At 41.2% G+C, this 25,651-nt stretch overlaps 1 protein-coding gene across 4 annotated transcripts in view; it reads left to right on the top strand.

Moving 5' to 3' along the window:
• The window catches only part of CACNA1E (calcium channel, voltage-dependent, R type, alpha 1E subunit), a 456,151-nt gene that overhangs the window by 131,009 nt on the left and 299,491 nt on the right, over nucleotides 1–25,651 (top strand). For all 4 annotated transcript variants that reach the window (XM_006872551.1, XM_006872554.1, XM_006872553.1 and 1 more), the window contains exons 4-6: nucleotides 8,476–8,579; nucleotides 9,517–9,669; nucleotides 10,774–10,955. In XM_006872551.1, coding sequence (XP_006872613.1) covers nucleotides 8,476–8,579; nucleotides 9,517–9,669; nucleotides 10,774–10,955 — 439 coding nt within the window. The remainder of the gene's footprint in view (nucleotides 1–8,475; nucleotides 8,580–9,516; nucleotides 9,670–10,773; nucleotides 10,956–25,651) is intronic.

The raw sequence follows: 25,651 nt of genomic DNA, 5'->3' as shown, positions 1-25,651 counted from the left end.
ATGTGTGTTCCTTCATATGTATGTATGCAAATGTTACAGCAGTCACTGGTCATTTCAGCTTTTTTGGTAGTAACTGGGAGAGGTACAAGGAGCAATTATATTCAGCTAGTCCTGGGAGAATGATCAAGTGGCAAGTCTATGAGAGTTGGCAGTTTGTTTCATGGACTGAAGAGAATGAAGTTCACTGGCCTGTTTGGAGACCAAGCACTGAGGTGTTGGTATTTTTAGTAGCACACTGGACTAAGGAACAGTGGAGCTGACTGGTACTGAGAAACCATGGGACAGCTTAATGACAGAGTGGGAAAAGGATTGGCTTTGACATCAGAACAGAACTAAATTTAACTCTGGTCTTGCCATGTATTAGCATTTTAATTTTTTGAACTTCAGCTTCTCTTATAGGAACTGGAGACGATAGTCATGTTGTTGTTAAGTACTGTCAAGCCAGTTCAGATTCATAGTGACCTTGTATAGGGTTTTCAAGGAGCAACTAGTGGGTTTGAACCACTGATCTTGTGGTTAACTATCCAGTGCTTGTGTTACAGCACCACATCAGGACTCCATAATGGTGATATTATGGTATTTTTTGAAGATGTAATGAGATAGTATATTTGAAAATGCTAACAACACCTGCGATATGCAGATGATACAACCTTGCTTGCTTAAAGTGAAGAGGACTTGAAACATTTACTTATGAAGATCAAAGAGCACAGCCTTTGATATGGATTACATCTCAATGTCAAGAAAACAAAAATCCTCACCACTGGACCAATAAACAACATTCTTATTAATGGAGAAAAGATTGAAGTTGTCAAGGACTTCATTCTTCTTGGATCAACTATCAACACTCGCGGAAGCAGCAGTCAAGAGATCAGACGACGTATTGCATTGGGCAAATCTGCTGCACAGGAACTTTTTAAAGTATTGAAGAGCAGAGATGTCAGCTTGAGGACTAAGGTGCGCCTGACCCAAGCCATGGTATTTTCAATAACCTCATATGGATGCGAAAGCTGGATAGTGAATAAGGAAGATTGTAGAAAAAATGATGCCTTTGAGTTGTGGTGTTGGAGGAGAATACTGAAAGTGCCATGGACTGCCAAAAGAACCAATAAATCTGTTTTGGGAGAAGTGCAGCCAGAATGCTCCTTGGAGGCCAAGGTGGCTAAGCTTCATCTCTCATACTTTGGACATATTGTCTGGAGGAAACAGTCACTGGAGAAGGATGTCATGCTGGGTAAGGTGGAGGGTCAGAGAAAAAGAGGAAGACCCCTAATGAGATGGATTGGCCAGGTGGCATCATTGATGGACTCAAGTGTGGCAGCGGTAGTGAGGATGGCCCAGGATCGGACATTGTTTCATTCTGGTGTGCATGGGGTCGCTATGAGTCGGTTCCGACTTGATGGCCTGACAACAACAACAACAAACAGATTGTAAGTACTCTGTTACTCTGGTCTTTTCCATTCTCATTGTTGTTAAGTGCCATGGAGTTGGATCTGATGCATAGTGAACCAGTATAGGATTTCTGAGGAACCCATGATGGGTTTGAACCACCAATTTTGTGATTAGAAGTCTAGTGCTTATCCTACAGTGCCACACCAGGGACTCGGTAAAGTCCTCTCTTATGATGCTCTTCATGCTGCATCATAATCATTCATGTATGTGCCTCTCTACTTCCACTAGACTGAGAGTCAAAGACTATTTCCTTCCACTCACTTTCCCCCCTCCTGTTTAGGGCCTGCCACATAGGAGGACCATTGTTTGTTGGGCTGTATGTATTTCAGTGCTGAGGTTCTTCTTGTAGGAAAGTTGCAAGTCTTCAAATGTTGAGTATTTTGTTTTCCTTTCTTTTCCTTCTAGCTCTTTTACTGAGTACTGAACAGATCCTGTTCTGAGGGATCTGTCTTGAAATGAGAAATCTTAGATATATATTGGAAGATCCTCATCGACCTTCTTCTATGGTGTTCCAACATTTGTGTGAAGTAGCATTCCAACTTTTGTTGTTGTTGTGTGTCATTGAGTTGGTTCTAACTCATAGTGATCCTGTATAGGATTTCTGAGGGCGACTGGTAGGTTTGAACTGCTGACTTTGTGGTTGCCAGTCTAGTGTTTTTCCTACGCTAGTAAACTCTAATATTCAGTATGGATTGTACCTCAATATAAAGAAAACTAAAATCATCACAAATAGACTAATAAATAATATCATGATAAACAGAGAAAAGATTGAAGTTGTCAAAGACTTTATTTTGCTTAGATCCACAATCAACACTCATGGAAGCAACAGCCAAGAAATCAAATGACATATTGCATTAGGAAAATCTTATGTTCTCTTTAAAATGTAGAAGAGCAGGCATGTCAGTTTGAGGATTAACATGTGCCTGATCTTAGCGATGCATTTTCAATAGTCTCATATATGCATGTGTAAGTTGGACAGTGAATCAAGAAGACTATAGAAGAACTGATTCATTTGAGTTATGGTGTAGGAAAAGAATATTCACAGTACCATGGACTGCCAGAAGACTGCCTATTAGTCTTCAAATGAATTTGGCTTGGAAGGAGTACAGCCAAAGTGCTCCTTAGAAGCAAGAATGCTGAAACTTCATCTCTCATTTTTTGCACATATTCTAAGGAGGGATCAGCCCCTGGAGAAGGACATCATGCTTGCTAAAGGGGAGTGTCAGCGAAAAAGAGGAAGATGCCCAGTGACGTGGATTGACACACAGGCTGCAACAGTGGGCTCAAACAATAATTGTAAGGATGGTGCAGGACTCGCAGTGTTTGGTTCTGTTGTACATAGGGTCCCTATGAGTCAGAACTGACCTGATGGCACCTACCAACAATAACAGTAGCATTTCTCTCCATTTTATCTCTGCTTCAGCATATTTACTCATTTCTTCTGTGCAGTCAATCCATGAAGCATTTACTGCTGGACCTGCTTGGGGGATAGAGGAGTGATTAGCACAGTATCTGTATTGAAGTGCTTCACATCTAGTGGGAAAGACAAATGAGATGTTCTTTGTTGTTTTGGGCAGGTGTCACAGCAACAACAGAAGGGAACATTGTCCGGTCCTGTGGCATCCTCACAGTCACTGTTCTGTGTGCACCACCTATTATTGCAGCCATTGCATCCGTCTAGCTTGCTGAGGGTCTTATTTGTTTGCTGGCCCTCTGTTTTACCAAACTGCTGTCCTTCTCCAGGGACTGGTACCTTCTGATATAACATGTCCAAAGAAGTATGTGAGAGCAAGTCTCTGCATCCTCACTTCGAAGGATCATTCTGGCTATACTTCTTCCAAGACAGATCTGTTCTTTCTTTTGACACTCCATAGTATATTCAATATTCCTTACTCATTATCCAATTTTCATATGCAATTGAGGTGATTGAAAATGCCATGGCTTGGGTTAGGCCTTATTAGTCTTCAAAATAGCATCTAATATGTTTAATGCATTAAAAGAGATCTATTACTATAGATTTGCTCAGTGTAACATGTCGTTTGAGTTCTTGACTGCTGCTTCCTTGGGTGTTGACTGTGGATCCAAGTAAACTGAAATCCTTGACAACTTTAGTGTGTTCTCTGCTTATCGTGCAGTTTGTGAGGGGTTTTGTTTGCTTTATATTAAATGTAATCTATTGCCTTTCTTCAAGATGGACACAAATATGGATCTTTTCCAAATATTGTTTTTTTAATTCAGGTGGGATATGCTCAAGGTTGTACTTTGACTCTCATGGATTTTTGTGGGAAAAAAAAAAAAAAATCAGTTTCAGTTTGAACTTGCATATGAACAACTGATGGTCTGTTCTGCAATTGGCCCCTGGCCTGGTTCTGATTAATGATGCTGAGCTTTGCAGCATCTCTTTCTGCAAAACAGGTGGGAATTTCTCTGGAATGTGATGAAGGAGTGATGGGGGTGGAAACAGAATTTTATGGGAGCACAAGTAGCACCTTTTTCTCAATGGGCTTTTGGTACCTTAAGAATTCCATTACCCCTGATTCTAACGGGTTGATACCATAGCAAATTGTAATTTTTTTACTCCAGTGTTATTTGAGCAGTGGGAATTGGGAATCAACCAGAGGCTAATGGCCACCGTCTAAAGGCTCAGTGAAGGGCCCCTTTAAAGAAAGAAAGGCAGGCAATTGCAAGGGCTAGACAGACAGAAACCACAGTATGGTCTTGAGTGTAACTTGTTTGGGCTTGATGGGATTTGAGGAGTAGACAGGTGCAGCAGAGGTGGTACTTGGTGAACACAGGAGAGCACATGTTATGGCTGGTGATGTGAGGCTTTGCAACAAATACCACAATTTTGCTTTTCTTTTTCAGGTTGGTTTTCCTTTTTTTTTTTTTGTAACTTTTTATTATAATATGGGTGAAAGTTTACAAAGCAAATTAGTTTTCCATTCAGCATTCATTTACATTTTGTTCAGTGGCATTGATTGCAATCCACACAATGTAACAGCAGACTTCCCACTTTCCTGCGTTTCCCATTTCCATTCATCCTTCTTCCCTATCACATCCTGCCTTCTGAGCTTCATCCTTGGGCAAACGTTGCCCTTTTAATCTGCTACGGTTATTATTCTAAGGTATCTGTTCCTCCCTGATATTATTGTTTATCTTGTTGTTGTTGTTGTTAAGTGCTGTCAGGTTGGTTCTGACTCACAGGGATCCTGTATGGCGTTTCCAAGGAGCAGCTAGTGGGTTTGAAATGCAGACCTTGTGGTTCACAGCCCAGCGCTGATCCTACAGCACTACACCAGGAGTCCATTTATCTTAGAGATCTAGTGATATTGTTCACACAGGCATTCTGGTGTAGTTCTACAGGATAAACACTGAACTGCTAACTGCAAGGTTCATGGTTCAAACCTACCCGCTGCTCCTTGGAAACTCTATCCAGGGTTGTTATGAGTCTGACTTAACAGCAGCAATGACAACATTACTGTTGTACTGTTGTTAGGTGCCATTGAGTCAGTACTGATGATTGGCTGAAAGGTGAGCCATGGGAGTGAGTTCAGGTACATACTTGAAGAGTGACTAAAGACCATTGTCTTGAGATTTCTCCAGTCTCTATCACATGAGTAAACCCGGCCTTTCTTTGAAATGATTTTTTGAGTATTTTCCCTCATTTTTCTATCACTACTATCCAGGACCTTGTACTGTGATCACTTTCAGAGCAGACAGCAGTGGTAGCTGGGCACCATCTAATGCTTCTGGTTTTAGGGTCATGGAGGCTGAAGTTCATGTGGTTTATTAGTTCTTTGGACTGATTGTTGTTGATTTTCTTCAGTCTTCATTGTTCTTATTGGGGAGAGACCAACAGTTGCATCTTAGATGGCTGCTGATAGCTTTTCAGTTTCCAGTCGCTGCTCACCAAAGTCGAGTAGCTCATTGTCTTTGTAGACAGTGTCTATGTTATGCCGATTGACTATGGTTTCTCTAGAGACTAGGACCCTGAGATCATGGTTTTGATTCTTCAGGCCCAGAGGCTGATTCTCTCAAGGTGTTTGTTATGGCTAAGAAGTTTTCATAAGTTTTTTTGTGAATGTTCTATGTTCATGGATATATAAATACATATGCAGGCATATCCTCTGTCAAATCTGTGTATTCTCGGGGGTATAGTCTTGTTTGCTTTCCCAGCCCAGTTCAGCTTGTATGTCTACCTGTATATCTACTCATAGACTGTTGTTCCTACTGTTATTGCAGGATAGGGTATGTCAAGCATTTGCCTTTGTTGCCTTTAGTTGTTGTGCTCCTCCCCGAGTCTTCCCTGGCTTTGTTCATTTTGTGCTGACCTTGTTGTATTTACACTTCTCTTTCCCATGTAAATGTCTCTATTTCTCTGACATTTGCTCCCCCAGCTTTTATCTCTTCTTGATTTCATCTCCATGTTTTCTTCTACTGCTCACTCCCCAACATCCCATTTTCCTCTCCCTCTGCCATTTCTTCTCTCTCACTTTACTTGTGCTTTCTTCTTGCCCTTTTTGATTTTTTTGCTCTTACCACCATGATCTGAAACATGCCTTTTTAAACTGGGAAGGAAATTTTCATTCGCAGCAGCTCTTTCTTTGAGATGAGTATCCATGTGCATCTGAATATCTTAGGAACCAGAGCTGTGGTTTCTGAACAGGGCAGATTTCTACCCACTGTGCTTATAACACAGAATGAGCCAGAGAGAAAGGAGAGGGTCCCAGTTGGGTGATCTGAGGGTCCCAGTGCATCCTGCCTCTGTTAGTAGAGTTAGTGGAAGAGTAACCCCCATTTCTTGTCATTCTATTCTTCAAGTTTCTCTTTTTGCTTCTTAATTTTTTTCTGTTTCTATTGTTTTAGTCCTATTTTCCATGTTTCGTCTTGCAATCTCTTCTCATTAGTTTTTCCTTATTTATTAGAATGATTTCTAATTTCTCTTCAGATTTGCATGGTACAGTTAGAAACAGTGTCAGAGACTCTGATTCTGCTATGTCCCTTCTGGTACTATGGAGGTGCAGGTCAGGAGAAACAGATATGATTTGTAAAGTGTGCCTGCCTACTCTGATTCTTCATGATAATAGGAATGCTTTCTGGTTCTCATTTTGAGAGAGTATTAACAGAAGATCTGCACCTGTCTATTAGTTTGTTGTGCTAGAGTGGCTTGTGTGTTGCTGTGATGAACAGAACTATATAGCACCAGTATTTCGTATATCTCAGAGTCACCCATGGTCGGTAGGTTTTAGTGGAGCTTTCATTCTAAGACATACTAAGAAGAAAGAACTGGTGAAAGTGAACCAATAAAAACCCTATAGCTTGCATCAGATTATAGTGCTGGAAGATGAACTCCCTCAGATTAGAAGACACTCAAAATACTCCATAGACTCAAGCAGACCATGATTGTGAGGACTGCTCAGGGCCGTGCAGGCTTTCTGTTGTTTCATGGGATTGCCATGAGTCAGTCAACTTGACAGCAATTAACAACAACAGCAAAGTTGAAAGGCATCTCTACTGGTCATCTAAATTAACCTTCAACCCAACGTAGGATGCATCTTTAGTTCCAGTGTCTGTGATTGAATATGTTTGATATTGGGAAGTATACAACCACAGAGTACAGTTTGCATTATTGTTAGCCAACAGACTGGCTTCAGAGCTATGCTTATGATTATATTTTTCTTGATCTTGATCTGTTGACTCTACATCTGCTTTTGAGAGTCACATGGCATAAACTTTCCCTACAGTTTCATTTTAGCTATTGAGAAAGCACTCCAACGATCGAAGGGACTTAAAGTATCTTCTTTACTAATTTGTTCAAGTCCTTAATTCTCCTTAGTTTCTAGTAAAAATAATTTAAAAAAATATTTTTTTTGCCACTCTCTGACTAGATAGAAAACCCAGTTTTCTAAATGACTTATTTCCTGTTGATTTCAGATTGCTAAGATCGTCCTCTGGAGTTTATGAGCAAGAAAAAGAAAAGTACTGTCCTGCAGAGAGAAAAATAAAATTAGCCAATGTTGCAAAGCCAATATTATTAATATTTGTAATAGACAAAATATGAACTTACTGTAGTTGACAGAACACTCTTAATTTTCAGAGTCATGTCTTTTTATATCATGAATGAGGCTGTAGTACTTTCCTCTTTGGTAGATGAGGAAAGTGAGGCTCATAGAGTGACTTTTCTTTAGTCATCCAGTCCCCAAGTGAATGACTTAAAGACTGAAACCCAATGTTTCAGACTCTTAGGCTTCCACTGTGTCTATCATAAATGCGTAAACACCTTTATCTCTCTAACATACCTGCAGTCTTTTGGAATTATATGAAATAAATGGTCTTCTCAAGACACAGTACTTGATGTAATCGATCTCATAAGAATGTTAAGGTTATTTGTTGGTATGTGTGCTTGTTTTCAAGTATGGCTATGAAAGGAGAAAAAAAAATGGAAGCACACAAACTCAATTACAGTCACACAGTACCTTTGGATGGTTACAGAAATACTGCATGGAGACCAGTGAAGTCATTCTCTAATTATAAAATTGAATTGATAAAAATTTTCAGTGTCAACGTGAAACAGAGTGAGTTACTCCTTTACAGAAGGTAACACAGAGACCATTCTTGAAGGAGCAGGAGACAGAAAAATCTAAAGAATTTTTGAAATGAAAAAAACAACAGTGAGGACTTTGTTAGCCAGCAGACTAGCTTCAGAGCTTGGGAAGGGGATAGATTGCTGGCAAGGGTCAAAGGGGACACGGTTTGGAGCAAGGATGCAGGGGGCCTTATATATTTGCTCCTGATTTGAAATTATGATACCAGTATGATGATTAGTTTCCCTTACTTGCCAGAAGGCTAAATTTATTTCTACTTAGAACCGCTGGTGATTCACCTAAGCTCAGGTGCACCCACACGTAGCTGGCATCAGCTCTGTGTGCTTGCCAGGCAACTCCTGCTTCAACCCAGTGGCTCCGGATAGGGGTGAAAGGGCAAAGCCAGACTGTGGTAACCTTGCCCTTTCTGTTTCTTCTGCAGCATCCTGGCCACTGCAGGAACTCACTTCAACACACATGTGGACCTGAGGACCCTGAGGGCTGTGCGTGTCCTGAGACCCCTGAAACTCGTGTCAGGGATTCCTAGTGAGCACCTGTCTTTCTTCTTTCCGCCCTGCTGATATCTTCACTCATGTGTCCTCAACTGAATCTGGGGCCTAAGATAATTTGGGATAAATGAGAAAGAATTTCTACTAGGAGGGCACCCCAGCAGTTACAAATAATGGGATGCAACCATTTGATGTAATGTTTCATATTTAAATTTAACAGCTTTTCTTTTAGATTTAAAAGACAATGGAAAAGCTTTAGAAAATTCAGAAAGTATTAGAACTATAAAAAAATCAAAAGCACTTATGCTATCATTGAGAAATAATGCTTATAAACATTTTAGTATATTCTTTTCATTCATCTTTCCCCTAGGATATTTTAATATAATTTGGGATCATACTATACATATCATTTTGAATCATGTCATAAACATTTTATTTTCTTGACATCAAAAATACTTCAAAAGTATGATTTAAAAAATATGTATTACCATCCGTCTTAGATATATATCATGATTTATTTAGCTATTTCAATTTTGGTGAATATTTATTTCAACTTTTTTTGGGCAACCATAAGTAGTACTGCAAAAAAACAAAAAACAAAATGCCTGTTTACTTAAATCGTTATTCAAATCTCTGATTGTTTGTTTAGGCTAGATTCTAGAAGTACAATTCCTGGGTCAAAGGCTATGGTATTGAATTAGTAATGATTGTGCCAGTTGTCTTTCCCCTGACAGTATACAATACAACAAGGATGGCACGAGTGAGGAAAGGTTAACGACATGTAAATGACCAGGGAATAATGATGACAAGGAAGGAAGATGGCAATGTTTGTCTTGGTTATCCTCTGGGAAATTGTCTTTTATCACCTCAGGAATAAAGATTTGTTCTTCTCCTGCTAGGACAGGCTAGATGGATCCTGGCCTATCGGGTGGTAAATAAAGGCTCTGATTGTCATTTCCTTTGCTTCTTTCTAGGTCTTCAGATTGTGTTGAAGTCCATCATGAAGGCCATGGTGCCTCTTCTGCAGATTGGCCTTCTACTCTTCTTTGCTATCCTGATGTTTGCTATCATTGGTTTGGAGTTCTATAGTGGGAAGTTACACCGAGCATGCTTCATGAACAATTCAGGTAGAGTCACGATTTCCATTCATCAGCTTCCTGCTTTCCTTTCTCCTCTGTTTCCTGGAGTGATTTGGGGACTTTCTGAGGTTGATTGGGCACGTATGCCCTATCCCAATCCTGGAGTTAGAATAAGAAATTTTAGGAAACTAGGGTCAATAGCCTTTTAAGATACAACCAGGCTAGAAAGAATCCCCCATTTGATCCTGATATTGCAAAGCAAATTACCTCTTAGGTTTGCACTTGGAGGATTTAAAATAGGAGTTCTTACCTACTCCATCATGTGGTAGAGATCTGTTAAAATGCTCTTAAAAAACCATCTGTCAGACACGATACCTTTTGTACAATGGCCTCTTTTGTCCACAGGCAAATAAGACATAGGAATCTAGAGCTACAGGTACAAAGCAGACTTACAGACATCCAGAACTGTGAAACATTTCCTTCCGTGCTTCATCTTACGATGTTCCAAATGTGTGAAGGAACAAGGGAGCTCTAGAATTGGCTTCATATAAGCCCCGACTTCTCATGTCTTTGTGTCTTATGTGTGCTTTATGTGATGAGTAGAGTACCCTAGAAGGAAAGAGGCTTGGGGAGAGGTTGACGAAAAAAATCTTAAAAGGACTCATTCTACCTTGGATTTTTATTTTATTTTTGGCTTTTAATTCAAGAACAGAAATATAGGCCACAAAAATAAAGAATTAAAACTTACTGAAGGGACTCTAGTTTATTAGTTTCTCTGAGATACACAGGAAGAACTCAGGTCCCTTCCTGGAGTCTAAAGTTAGAAAATCAATAAGATTCTGCCTTCACCTCAAAGTCTTCAGTGCGACTCAGTAGTGTCAATTGCTGTGGTATTGCAGGCGAAGGCATAGGGTGGAACCTTCAGAAAGCAAGTGGCGGCGTGGAGAAGAAGCTTCATTTTCAGAAGAAAGTGGGAAACAGAGGGTTAAATACATGGAATATGGTATGTGAATACTAGAGAGGCCAGAGAACCTGAGATGAAGACCAGCAAACCTCTTTCTATGGGAAACAGAACGGCTTGCTTTTAGTGTCCTGGGGTCATTTCTAACTCATGTTAAATGTTTATTCCCCACCCTCTAAATGTACCTACAGGTATTCTAGAAGGATTTGACCCACCTCACCCATGTGGTGTGCAGGGCTGCCCAGCTGGTTACGAATGTAAGGATTGGATCGGCCCCAACGATGGAATCACCCAGTTTGATAACATCCTTTTTGCTGTTCTGACTGTATTCCAGTGCATCACCATGGAAGGGTGGACCACCGTGCTGTACAATGTGAGTGGAGCTAATGGGGGGAAGGAGGAATGGAGCCTGGAATGAGGCCAAAGTGGAGTCGTTTGGGCTTGATTAGTATGGGGAGAGGATTGTGGTGTAAGGAGTGATATTAAAATTACTAATTAACTTGGTAGGCACAGGCATACTCAAAAATGGATACTGGCTATAAATAATGGTCCCAACAATGGGCTGCCAAAAGACCCAATAAATTCGTTTTGGAAGAAGTGCAGCCAGAGTGCTCCTTAGAGGCCAAGATGGCCAAACTTCATCTCTCATGCTTTGGACATATTGTCAGGAGGGACCAGTCACTGAAGATGGATATCATGTTTGGTAGGGTGGAGAGTTAGAGAAAAAGAGGAAGACCCCCAACGAGATGGATTGGCCAAGTGGCAGCATCGATGGACTCAAGTGTGGCAACAGTAGTGAGGTTGGCCCAGGATTGGGCACTATTTCATTCTGCTATGCATAAGGTTGCTATGGGTCGGTACCGACTTGATGGCACCTAACAACAACAACAACATACATAATATGTGGAGCCCTGGTGTGGCACTGTGGGTTATTGTGCCAGACTGCAAAGCCGTTTGAACTACAATGTCAGCAGTTCAAGCTCACCAGCTGCTCCTCGGAAACCCATACAGGGTCGCTATGGGTCTGGATCCACTTGACAGTACTTAACAACAACAACAACATACATAATATAAATAATGGTTGCTCTATACGTACTGTTTGCATCTAGCATAAACTCTGAGTGTGTGAGGTGTAGACTCAAACCTGGGTGGTCTTCACAGTTGCTGTCTTTCCATTGTCTGGTTTCTTGATAAGTGGAAGTACATAGCTTCTTAATACAATTAGGAAATTGCATCTCATATTGAGTGGGTGAACATGCTAGTTAAATCAGATCAATTTAGCAGTTAGATAGTGTATTCTGCTGCAGGGCTGATGTGGTGAGGCACATGGAGGGGTACAAGAGATGCAGTGTTCTTGGCCATTGTCGTTGAAATGCTTACCATTGCATTGGGCAGATGTTACAGTAGTTCTCAGACCTGAGTGTACCTTAGAATCAGTTGGGAGCTTAAAAAAACATCGCATTGCTTGGATCCCACTTCAGGCTATTTAAACAAGACTATGTAGGGGGACCACCTGCCACTGGTATTTTTTTAAGCTTCCTAACTGGCTCAAATGTGGAGCCTCTGTTGTGAACTCTTACGCATGACATCCGCAAAAAATCCTGCTTAATTGTCAGACTCAGCAGGCACCTTCTCTTGAGAGTCTGACCATGTAGAGTTTTACACAGTTGGTGATTCACATGATCAGGTATGTGTGGAAAGTTCTGAGCTGGTGCCCAAGGCTTTCTCACTGCCTGTCAGGGATGTTAGGCAAGTCCTGCATGGGGACAGATGTTAGGGTGATTGCTGAAGTCTTACCACCTCCCAGAGTGTGAAATGAGTAAGTTATCATTAAAAGCGTGATGCAGCGTCCAAATTCTAAACTAGGTGGGGAGATGCGTGGTCTGATGCATATGGAGCTAAGCGTGGACAGTGCAGTTTGGACAGGTGGGCTTTGCAAACATGTGCTTACAAAGAGCTCATATGCATTCAGCTAGTCCTCTCTGAGGTGGATACCTTTGGAATGGTCATTTCTTTTGATACACACACTCTCATAGCCTGCCTTTACCCTGATGGGCTCTTTATTTTCTTCAGTTCTCCTCTTGATGATTTCTTCTATTTGATTCCAGCTGTGTAGAACTTTTGGATGAGATACCAGGTGGCTTACCCAAGACACAGTTTAGAGGGAAAGAACATGGTATGTCTCAGGAGAAATCCAACCATATTGTGATCCCAGTAGAGTAAGGAGGTGCTTAGGAAATGTCTGTGATTGACTTGGAGCCATTCTATGCAGAAAACAGCCACAGGCTATTGTGTTAAAGCTCTAAAGGACAGTGAAGATATTCTAAGGACCTGAAACACCTGGAGAACACTCTGGGATTCCCACCAGTTGGGAGGTGGGTGGGTAACAGGAAGGAGACAAGGGAAGTAAGATTGATGAGTGCCCTCACGCTGTATTTGAGATGTGAAGAATTGTCTTGAGTTCATGTCACTCAGACTTAGCCAAACGCTTTTGTAAATTACACTAGTCCTTCAGTGGTTGGTGTTACTTGTGTGGCTCCAGGAATGATGTATTTCAGTGATATGTGTCGACTCACCTAAGTCATGTGATAAATGCATTGCAATCCTGAAAGAAGTGTTGCATTTGAGGATGCAGGCATGATCTGCTGGTCCTTTTCAGTAAAGGCTCAGTTGGTACTTAGGAACACAGCTAAGGAAACACTCTTAGGTTCTTGCATTAGTTCATTCTTTCATTTGTCACCATAGATGAGGGGCCTTAAAAAAGTTTGTAGAAAAAGATTCATTATCTTTTCATTTCACTTTACTATGAGCTTTCTGAAGTCCCTCAGTATTAACTGAGCATCTACTATATGTCAAGGAGCCTTGGTAGAATAGTGTGTTATACATTGGGCTACTAAATACAAGGTCAGCAGTTCAAATTCACCATCCGTTCTATGGGAGAAAGATGAGACTTTCTGCTTCTGTAAAGATTTACAGCCTCAGAAACCCTATTCACAGTTGATATGAGTCAGAATTATATGCCAAACATTGTGAGAGGCACTAAGATGTGGAAGGAGAAGTAAAATGCCATGATCCCTTGTTCTAATGATATTCTTTTCAAATTCCCATCCCTCTCCAGTTATCCATCTCCTGAAGCCATAGTGGTATGGATGTCACACACAGGGTCTTGTCACCTCCTTCTTTAGTTTTGCTCCCCTGAAGAAGCAAGGAGGAGAAGCGATCAAGGTGCCTATCCGCTGAAACCTTGCCATGACATTGGCTGCTGGGGCCACAGATTCGATTCACACTTCCTCTGACTTCCAATCTGTCAATCACTGAACATTAACTGGAGGCCTCCTGCTATCCCTATAACTGATGCCAGGGCTAGGGATATGGTTGAGCTTAGGGCTGGTTCCCAAGAAATAGCTGGTTAATTATGAGGTGGGATGAATTCATGTCTACCTTGAAATAACACTGCTTTCCAAAGGGCTAGACCTAGGAGCCGGCATGAAGCCAGGCATCCCGGCAGAAGTGATAGTAACAGGAGGATAACTACCAAAGTTGGATGAAAAAGGGACACAATTTTGAGCCAGTGGAAAAGGACAATGTATGGCTGTCTAGGAAGAGAATGGGAACAAACTGGGCTTCAACTGAACAAGGAGCTGTTGTGTAGCACATTAACCAGGCAGCGGTTGTTTACATACACTGGATACACTTCCTAGATTTAGGGTTGTTTGCCACTTGAGGAAGGCAGGTCAAAGGTAGTGGATTCTGTAAACTGTTGGGCATAGGGCTTGCAAGTTACATCATGTTGTTAAATGCCATTGTGTTGGTATTGACTTATAGTGACCCTGCATAGGGTTTCCAATAAGTAGCTATTAGGTTTGAACCACTGTAGCAGTCTAGTGCCACACCTGTACTCCAAGAAAAAGAGGGTTGAAGGAAGGGAGGGAAGAAGATAAAATTTAAATAAGCTCAAACTCATTGCCATTGAATAGATTCCAATGTATACCAACCTTATTGAACAGAGTGGAACTGTTCCGTTGGGTTTGTGAGGTTGTAAATCATTACCAAAGCAGACTACTTCATCTTGCTCCTATGGAGCAGCAAGTGGCTTCAACTCACCTGCCTCCCAATGCTTACCCCATTTTACAACCTGGGCTTTTTAAAATTAAATACCAAAAACAAAACCCACTGCCATCAAGTCACTTCTGACAGCCTAATCTTTCCCCGGTGAAACAGTTGGTTATCAGGTCAACCATTAACCCACAGTGCCACCTATCATTCCTACTAATGAGCTTTTATACCCATTGAATCTGAGATGGAAGTTGCCTATGGTCTTGTCTGAAATATTTTATGTGCATATATATAGGGTCCTGATGTGGCACTGTAGCATAAGCACTAGACTGTTAACTTCAAGGTTGATGGTTCAAACCCATCAGCCACTTCTCCAAAACCCAGGAATTGGAACTGACTCCACATTTAAAATTAACAACCTATCTGTATAAGAGGACTTTAAAAAGTTTGTAGAAAAAACGAAATTAAAAGATAAAGGAATTTTTCCATGAACTTTTTGAAGCCCTCTCATATGTGGAGTCTGGTGGCACAGTGGCTAAGCACTTGTCTACTAACCAAAAGGTTATTGGGTGGGAAAAAATCTCCAAATGCAAACATACTCTTATAGAAACTCTTTGTAAACTGAGTGAAGGTTTACAGAGTAGATCATCAGTTTTACGTTTAACAAATCATATACTTTTTTCATCTAAATTAGTGCAATCCTCTCCATGTAACAACATTTATCCTGCTTCCTCCCTGGGGCCCTTACTTTCATTCCACCATTCTTCTCAACCATTCTCAGCTTCGTCCTTTGGTAAATGCTGCCCTTTTTTATCTCAAATGGTTGACCATCCTATGGTGCTTACCAGTGTTGCTGTCCCCACTAAATACCTATCTACCTCTTGGCTGAAAATTGGGCCATGAAGGTAAGTTCAGATCCAGACCTGAAGGGCGGTTGAGGGCCATAGTCACAGGTTCCTCCATACTCTCAGTCTCTTTCTGACCAGTAAGCCCAGTCTTTTTTTTATTTTTTTTTAATTTTGAGTTTTGTTCCACATTTTTCTCCTACTCTGTCCTAGTAATATAATCCCTTTCAGAACACTTGACAGTGGTCGCCAGTTAGTATCTAATTCTTCTGGTCTCAGTGTCATGCACACTGATGTTCACATGGTCCATTAGTCCATTGGAGTAATTGAGTCCAAATGTAAAGTCTTCTTTATTAAGCCTAAAACAGAACAAAGAACGGAGGCACTGACCCAGCGCTAGAAGCCGTGGAGCTGTGCATCTGGACGGAAAGGTGTGACCAATTTTTCATCTTTCACTTTTTATTTTTCACTTATCTTTCCTCTTCACTCCAATTCTGTTCTCATTGCCCAGCCCAGATGGCTTCAGGCGGGTGGGAGCACACCCCCAAAAGGATCCAGCATTGCACCCACAGTTTACCAATGGCACAGAGAGGAAACCCGCAGGCTGCTTCTTATGACGTCTGACTCTGAGACCCAGCCCCAAAGTTGATCTGGGTGTGACCCTTTATCCCTGCCTGCACAGCAAAGGCCACTGGACAGTCAATCACAATTTTATTTTGTTTTTGATTGGTGGTTTCTGTCTCTGCTTTTATATTGTGTCTGTCTTTGGTCCTTTTGGCCTCACTCTTTTCCCAGCATTTGGAGCTTTCTCCCCCTACCTTACACAAGAAGAGACAGCAACTGTGCTCATATAGCCAAGCTACAAGCATACCCTGTAATACCCCACCATCTGAACAAGAACCAAAACCAACTGCTAGACATTACACATGGAAAGGGAAGCCTATCTCCAGATCATATCCACCAGGAGGCGCTCAGTAAGCTTAAGAACAAAGCAACCATACATCCATTTAAGCATTAAAACCCCACATAACTGCTGAATATGTCCAAGAAAACACAATTAAAGATCTCAACACATGTCCAAAAACAGAAAAAAGTAACTGAGACAAATGAGTTGGAAGCAGACACAGACTTTCTAGTTGAAGAGCAGGCTCTGGATCTTCCTGAGAAGGAATTCAGAAGAATAATATGGAAATAAATTCACATGCTCTAAAAAGGGGTGGAGGAAAATAAGGAAGAAGTCAGGAAAGTGCTACAGGAGCAATCAAACAAGATAGATATGGCATTGGAAACAATCCAAAACCATCCAAAACCTACAAAAAGAAGTCCAGGTGATTAATAATAAAATATCAGAAATGGACAATACACTGAAAGGGCAAAGGAGTAGAATGGAAGAGATGGAAGCCAGAACCAGCGAGCTGGAAGACAAAGCTTTCAATACTGCTAAGATAGAAGTGCAAGCAGAAAAGAGTATTAAAAAAATCTGACGAGAGCTTAAGATTCATGCTTGATAACATGAAGAGGAATAACTTAAGAATTATTGGCATCCCAGAACAGGAAGAATCACAGAAGTCCACAGAGGAGATAGTTGAGGACATCAGATGGGTCTTGGCTGAAAGCAGAGAGTACCAGAAAGCATAAAATATTATGGATAACATTGCGAAGAATAGGTAATCCAAAACAACTGTGCTCATGTACATAGACCAAGAAAGAGTCCGTCATTAGAACAGAATAAGGGGATACTGAATGGTTTAAAATCTGAAAAGGTGTGTGCCAGGTTTATGTCTTTCCCAATACTTATTCAGTCTGTAAGCTAAGAAACTGGGTTATATGAAGACAAATTTGACATCAGGCTTGGAGGAAGACTCATTTACAACCTGAAATATGCAAATCACACAACCTTACTTGCTGAAAGCAGAGAAGACTTGAACTATAAGTGTGAGTCACAAATTATCTGCACTCTGGCTGTATAAATTATTTTAATCAACTTTTAGAAAAGACAAATACACCATTTTTTGACATAATCTCCTTGATTTTTAATATACTTTGCCCATCTGTCAACAAGCTTTCATGTTCCCTTATTTAAAAGTGTTTTAGGCTGAGCTTCGAGTCACTAATGCACCATTATCTGCACTTCTTTATCAGATATGAATCTTCATCCTTGAAGAGCTGCTTTCAGGGAACCAAATAGGTGAAAGTCCAATGGAACAAGATCAACACTAGGGGGGGAAGCTTTAACAGCTCAAAATAAAAATTTTGCAGAGTGTCCACAGTGTGGGCAGAAGTGTGCAGATGTGCATTGTCATGCAAGATCACAGCACCCTTGTATACAACAGTCCACTGCATTTAATCTGAAGTTTAGACTTCACCTCTTCAGTGAGCATCTCGCTGTAACAAGCACTGTTGATTGTTGAACCTTTTTCCTAGTACTGTACCAGTACTGGTCCTGAGAGTCCCCAAAAACTGTAAGCATCAATTTTCCAGCTGATAGTTGTATTTTTACTTGATTGGCAATTGAAAATGTTTCCATTTCATATTCTGCCTTTTACTCTCAGGCTTATGGTGATGAATCCATGTCTAGTCTCTAGTAATAATTTTTTTTTTTTTAAAAACTTTTACTTTTTTCAAGTATTGGTCCAAATTTTGTTTGCAGGGGACCAAACATTTCTGTTTATGTTCTTCTGTGATCTGTTTCCATACCCTTCTCACATAAATTTTTTGAAACCCAAGTGTATCATGGAGTATTTCATAAGCAGAGCCATGGATGATTTGAAAATGATATGTCACATAATTCACCCTGTCACTTGTCTATTTGACAGAATCATTTCACATGTATGCTCAATGTTGTCATCATGGACATGTATGAGCATTTTAATATTACTGGAGTGCAGATAATTTTTGACTCATCCTCATACTTATTGATGCAGATCAAAAACTACAGCCTTCAGTGTGGATTGCACCTCAGTATAAAGAAAACAAAAATCCTCACCACTGGACCAATATATAACAACTTGATAAATGGAGAAAAGATTGAAGTTGTCAAAGACTTCATTTGGTTTGGGTCTACAACCAATATACATGGAAATACCAGTCAGAAAATCAAAGGACAAATTGTGTTAGGCAAATTTGCTGTGAAGACCTCTTTGAAGTGTTCAAGACCAAAATTGTCGCTTTGAGGACTAAGGTGAGCCTGACCAAAATCATGATATTTTCTGTTGCTTCACATGCATGTCAATAAGGAAAACTGGAGAAGAGTTGATGAATTTAAATTATGGTGTTGGAGAAGAATATTGAAAACACTATGGACTGCCAGAAGAACAAACAAATCTGTCTTAGGAGAAGTACAGTCAGAATGCTCATTAGACGTGAGGATGGTGAGACTTCGTCTCTCGTGCTTTGACCACATTGTCAGGAGAGACCAGTCCCTGGAGAAGGACATCATGCTTGGCAAAGTGGAAGTTCTACAAGAAATATAAAGACCTCCAATGAGATGGATTGATACAGTGGCAGCAACAATGAGTTCAAACACAACAATTTTAAGTATGACACGGTACTGGGCCTTGTTTGGTCTGTGGTGCATAAGGTTGTTATCAGTTGGAACTGATTCGAGGGCACCTAATGACAATATTGACATGCAGACATTTAGGTTTCCACACTGTGCAGAAGCTCTCTTAAGCATGTGAGCTCTGTGTAACCTTATTATACACAATTTGAATGCATTTCTTGTTTTCTTACCTTTTTCTGCTGCATAGACTCTTCATAAATGCATCCCCTTGCCCTTGTGTTCCTCTGTCATTGGTAACTATAAACTTCATTAGTGTGTGGCTTTTCTTATTATAATGTCGTTATTGTCAGGACAAAGTGGAGTCATGAGCATTCAATTTATTCTCTACCAAAACTTTATCTCCACTTGGTCAGACTCCAACTGTGTTCTTGGCTTCCCTCCCTCCTGTGGTGGAAAGAATGCAAAGCAGTCTACAGTTCTGTTGGCTGTTTCTTCCTGTTTTGACTATCTCTCCTAAGGTCTCTTCAACTTGCAAACTCTCCCCTACACTTATTAATTTAATTCATTCTGGTTTTTCTAAACACAAATGGAGAGCTCTGGTGGCTCAACAGTATACACTTGGCTACTAACTGAAAGGGTGGCAGTTTGAACCCACCCAGTGGCTCTGGGGGAGAAAGACTTGGTGATCTACTCCCACGAAAATTAGAGCCAAGAAAACCTTATGGGGCAATTCTCTGTTACATGGGATCACTAAGAGTTGGAATTGACTCCACGGCACCCAACAGTGCCAGCATTTCTAATTTCTCCAGCACAATACTTTCTCCATCACAATACTTTTTCTCTCTGATCAAGACTTTCCAATCAACAAATGTTAACTGTGGCTCTGGGACTAGCTTCTAGCCATCTACATCTGGGCTAGATGGGGCTAACGGAAATCACTTTGTCTTGATTCTGGTCTGAGTCTTATTTCTCTTTTCTCACTCTGGTTTTGTATTATCTGTTGATTCAATGAGCTGTTTTCTTATATCAGGAATAATAGATAGATTGTTGAAGTACCCAGTCAACAATTACGCACAATCTCAGCTTTTAAAGTCCGGTAGTTTTCTGTAACTTAAGCTGTTTCTCTTTTTACTGGCTGTTGATAAACTCAGACGATACAGACATTTGTTGGAGTTGTGCTATTTCTCCCGCCTTGCAGGCATGCCTGCTCTCTGTTGTGACTGCCAAGGTTGCTCTGTGTTACTGTGCTGGGAGGGTGTTTTTTTTTTTTTTTTATAGATTTCGCCACTTTGGACTAAAAGAGACAACTTGTAGCTTGGATGATTTTTTAGTCTTCTTCACTTCCTCAGAAGTCCTTCAGTTTGTCATTAAATGTGTTTTGTTGTTGTTGTTTTTCTTTTTTAATGTGTTAGACTGCCCACTTTACTTAATTGCAGCAAAAATATACATAACTCAACACTTGCCAATTCAACATGTTGTACATGTCTCGTCAGTTCAGTGACATCAATTTCATTACATTGATCATTACATATTGTACAACCTTACCCATATCTGTTGCTAGATTTTCCATCACCATTAACAGATTCTCAATACTTCCTAAACCATGTTCCCATTTAAATTGCCTTCTCCCAACTTGCACATAGTCATATTTGTTACATGGTTAACAGCGATTCACTTTTGCCTTGCAAAAGATTTTTACTTACATGTGTTACGCATAAGCACTTTGAAAGAATAACATTATATCTCACGGTTGATGAAAACTTCCATTCTCCAGCTTCTTGAAGTTTCTCTGATTTTATGTTATCAACAGATATTAATTCTGGAGTCTTTGGGACTCGGGAACAGGTCTACTCATCTTTGTCTCCCTTCATTACCACCTTTCTCCTCATGCCCTGGGAATAGTGCAACATACTCAAAATTCATTTGACAGATAGGGCCAGGAGCTGATGGTTGATTGTCTTATGATAGTAGAAGAACTTAGCTGCCCTAAGATCAGACTTATTCAACTGATAAACTTTGCAGACACCTGTACTCAGGATTAATCATGCTCTGGAACAGGCTTTTGATTTTTCCCTCGCATCCTAATCAGACTGATGTGTCTGGATTGTCTTGTTTCTGAATCCTTACAGAAGTCTGAGACCCTATAACACAGATGACACTTGGAATCTGTGTACCTATGACTTGTCTTATCCACAGAGGGACTGATAAGGGGAGCTTGGGAACTAGTCTGTTCCTTTCCCATCAAGGCTGGAGGTGTGGGGTTGTGTTAAATAAGGGAGCTATGGTGTTTAACTTCTTTCTAATTCCTCCTGAGTGGCTGTCAGGACAACATGCTTGTCAGGCCCAACCAGGACAGGACAGAGCAGAGGAATAAACCTTCCTATTTTCACAGTAACAGGCTTCTTAACTTCAACTTTTTTTCTCTTCTCTCTTTACATTCATAGGCAATTACAGTTTCATTCATTAACTAATTGCTCATTCAGCAAATATTTATTAAGTGCCTTTGATGAGCCAGGCACTATTATGGTTGCTGGGGACACATCAGGGAATAAGGTAGACAACAGTTCTTGCCCATTAGGAATATTCTAGTTAGGAAATATGCACAAAATAAACAACTGAAACATATGGTTTGTCAGAATTGAGAAAAATAAAGCAGGGGAGGGGAATACAGAATGCTGCAGTGGGTAGAGGTTGTAAATTTAAATAAGAAGGTCAGGGAAGACCACACTGAGAAGATTTGAAAAAAAGCATGAAGAAGGGAGTGAGCCATGGGAATATCTGGGGGAAGAGTGCCCAGGTAGGTGGGATCAAGGATCCTAAGATGGGTATGTGCCAGGTGTATTTTCAGAACAGTGGTGAAGCCAGTGTGTTGGAGTACAGTGAATGAAGGTTAAAGTAGGATGTGAATGCTTCAGGAGAGAGAACCGTCAGCCAGATCCTTCCTGTGGAGCCTTGTGGCCACTATGAAGACTCTAGTTTTTAACTCTGAGCGAGGGTTTTGAGAAAGGGAGTGATGTGATCTGAGTAATACTTGACAAGCATCACTCCAGCTGCATTGCTAAGAACAGATTATAAAGGAGCAAGGCTAGAAATAGGCTATTATAATGATCTAAGACAGAAATGATGGCAGCTTGGACAAGGGAGATAGCAATGGAGAAGAAGAAAAGTGGTTTGATTCCAGATACAACATTATGGTCAAGCTATGGGATTCTTTGATGGCTTGGCTGTGAGTGTGAGAGAAAGCAATTAGAAGAACAGAGTTGCCATTAACTAAGTTACAGAGCATTGTGGTTGAAGTAGGTTGGTAGGAAGATGAAGGACTCAGTTTGGATATGTTAAATTTGTGATATTTGTTTGACATAGAGATGTTACTTGTAAGGAAGGAGTTGGATAAATGACCTTGGAGTTTGAAGTAGAAGTCTGTGCCAGATTTAGAAATTTGGGAGGTTTCAGTGTGTAGATGGCATTTAACATCATGGAAGTAGAAGATACCATCCAGAAAGAGAAGACAGAAGGTTCCTGGGCTGAATTTCAACGTTAAGATTCTGGGGAGATGATAAATCAGCAAAGAAGATTGAGAGGAAGCAGTGAGGGAGGTAACATGAAAATCAGAGAGGGAGCTGTCCTGGAGACCCAATGAAGAGAGGACTTCAAGGATAACTAAGTTGAGGGTTGACTAATTGTATCAAATGCTGCTGATGGACCAGGTAAGATAAAGTCTAAGATGCAACCATCAAATGCCAGGAGCAGTTTGAGTTGAATTGTAGGGACAAAAGCCTTGATTGGAGCATGTTTAAGAGAAAATTGGAAACTGGTCTGAAAGGGATCACATTAGAAGGTCTCAGATAGTGTGGGTGACAGTGTGGAACAACAATCAAAATTATTTTTAAAAAAATACAGACTTATTGGTCAGAAAGAGACTGAAAGAACCCGAGACCATGGTCCCTGGCCACACCTTCAGGTCTGGAAAGAAACTCACCATTGTTTTGAACTTTGTTTTAAAGAAGAGCAGCAAATGGGTGTGTGAAAGAAATAACATAATTTAATTGTTGGGACTGATTTGTTAGAGATAAGAATAGTTGATGGTGGAGACTGGAGACGGAGGACAATGGTTGGGGCGATATCTGAGTAGGTGAGAGAAGATGGGGTTTAGTTGCACAGGTGGTGGGCTTGGCTTAGGATGGAGCCCTGGTTAGTTCATCCACAGTATTAGAACTAATGGCTGCAGAGGCTGGTACGTGGGTAGAGGTGGTGGCAGAAGCTTATGGAAATTCTCTTCTTATTCGGTGTTCTCAATGGAATGAGAAGTAAGGTCATCGTCAGCTTGGGGGAGGAGGAGAATGTTGGAAGTTTGAGGAGAAGGTGTGAAAGAATTTTCTAGGAGAGTAAATAGAGAAATATATCCGATTGCTTGGCAGCATTAAGGACCCACTTGGGGTTAGTGGTGATGAAGTTAATGTGAGACCAGTCAACATGACCTGTTTTCCTCTGGACACATTCAGTTGTTCAGAGTTGAGTGGGAAATAGGTAGAGTTGGCTTTTATGGCAGCTAACTAGAATTTTGAATTTACCCAGAAGTTCTGTAGGAGAAAGACCTGTGTTCTGCTCCTGTAAAGATTGTTGTGTCACACTGATTTTGACTCAGCGTGACCCTGTATGAAATAGTAGAACTGCCCCCATAGGGTTTCCTAGACTGTAATCTATATGGGAGCAGGTAAGGCCTTAAGCAAGGTTTGCTGTTGTTGTTAAAGTACCATCAAGTCAGTTCTGACCCATAGTGACCCTGGATAGGGTTTCCAAGGAGCAGCTGGTGGGTTTGCACTGCCAACCTTGCAGTTCAAGTAGCCTAGAAAACACTATGGGGCAGTTCTACTCTCTCACATGGGGGCTATGTGACTTGGAATCTATTTGATGGCACCAGACAACAACAGTAGTTTTGCCAGGTGAGTCTGATCAAGTGAGATAGGGTCAAGAAAATGAGTGGAGAGTAGGTAGCAATGGCATTTAATCTAAGAAAGAACGGTGGGGGAGAGACTGTGTTAGCAGTACAATGAGTGGATTTACCGGCACTTTTTGAAATGTTAGTCTTGAATCTGGGGGACAAATTCAGCCTTTGAAATAGGCTGAGAAACCTGTCTCGTTGCACACAGTAAGAAAGAAGTGGGCTTTGAAACCAAATGTTCTGATTTTTAATTTGGTGCTCTGAGGGCCCCCAGTAGAGAGAACACATGTGAGTGGAACCAGTAAGGTATATGGATGTACATTCACATCATAAGTTTCAACCACAAAGCACCCCCTGGGTCACCCCTCATGACTTCAACCCGGGGGCATCTGGCCCTGCTTCAGCTGGTACATGCTCAATTCAGAATGTTTACTTGGGAACATTTGGGGATGGAAACCCACCAGGCCCGCCCACCTACCTCACCAGCATTGTACTCTGTAATCTTGTTTTCCTCCTCAGAGTGTCTGTCTAACTCTTTTTAAAAAAGACATTTACATTTGCAGCTTCTCCTGTTGCCTTTGGCAACCTATTTTCTATGTTCATTACTTAACTTCTCTCCCAACACTGCAGGGCCCACCACTGTGCCAGGAGCCTTGGTCTCTGGGCCTCCACTCTCCGGAACTCTCCGTGAGAAGGAACTGTTTTCTCTCTTTCTCACTCACACTCACGTGTTCCCATCCACAACTGCCACCACCAGGAAGTTATTCCTGCTCTTGGCATAGCCATTTTGGTTTCTTAATAATTTGCCAGACAGAGGTTTATTCCAAATACGTTAAGTTTGGCTTCTGACCTCGTACCTGCATTTCACACCACACACCAGGCGAGTCTCCAGGTCTTTTGTCTGTGCTGAGTCGGTAGGCTGGCTCAGGATTCCTTTCTTCATTTAGCCACAATAATATGCAGTTTAATTTCTCATTCATGACCACAGGTCTCCCATGCTGGAAGCATCACAAAGCCTGAGGGATACGTTCTCTGTGTTCTGTACTTAACACCAATCCTTGGGACAAAGGGATAGAAATTAAGAGGTGATGCCTGGGTGACTCAGTGGCTGTTTCAGGTACTCCCTCTGGGATCACTCTGGAACCCATATCCTGAAGGAACCCCAGCCAGGCAGGGGTGGCAGAGTGCCAGTCTCTGGCATGTAGTACAAACCACGAGGGCTCTATTTATGTTTCCCTCAATTTATCATTCGGAAGGAAGTATTTACAGCACAATTTCTTTTTGGGCCTATCAGATGTGGTCCACTTTAGAATCACCTGGAGAACAATTAGCATGAATGCAGATTCCTGGACCCCACCCCAGAACCAATGAACCATCATCCCCAGAGGTAAAACAAAGGGGTCTGTATTCTTAACAAGCTCCGTCAGGATTCTGATGCGACACTGGCGTTTCAGAACTATGGCTTCACATCACTGCAATTGTTAAGCCTGGGGAGGAAGTCTTTCTATTCAGCAGATTTCCAGGAGATGACGCCAGTAGTTAAAGCTTAGCTGGTAACTGGAAGGTTGGAGGTTCGGGTCCACCCAGAGGCACCTTGGGAGAAAGACTTGTTGTTGTTGTTGTTAAGTGCCGTCGAGTCGGGTCCGACCCATAGCGACCCTGTACAGGGTTTCCGAGGGTGTAAATCTTTACGGGAGTAGAAAGCCTCATCTTTCTCCCGCGGA

The sequence above is a fragment of the Chrysochloris asiatica genome, unplaced genomic scaffold (genome assembly GCF_000296735.1).
Source record: "Chrysochloris asiatica unplaced genomic scaffold, ChrAsi1.0 scaffold00203, whole genome shotgun sequence".
Classification (NCBI taxonomy): Eukaryota; Metazoa; Chordata; class Mammalia; order Afrosoricida; family Chrysochloridae; genus Chrysochloris; species Chrysochloris asiatica.
Note: the sequence above shows the minus strand (reverse complement) of the source record. Positions and strands in the feature narration are given on the sequence as shown.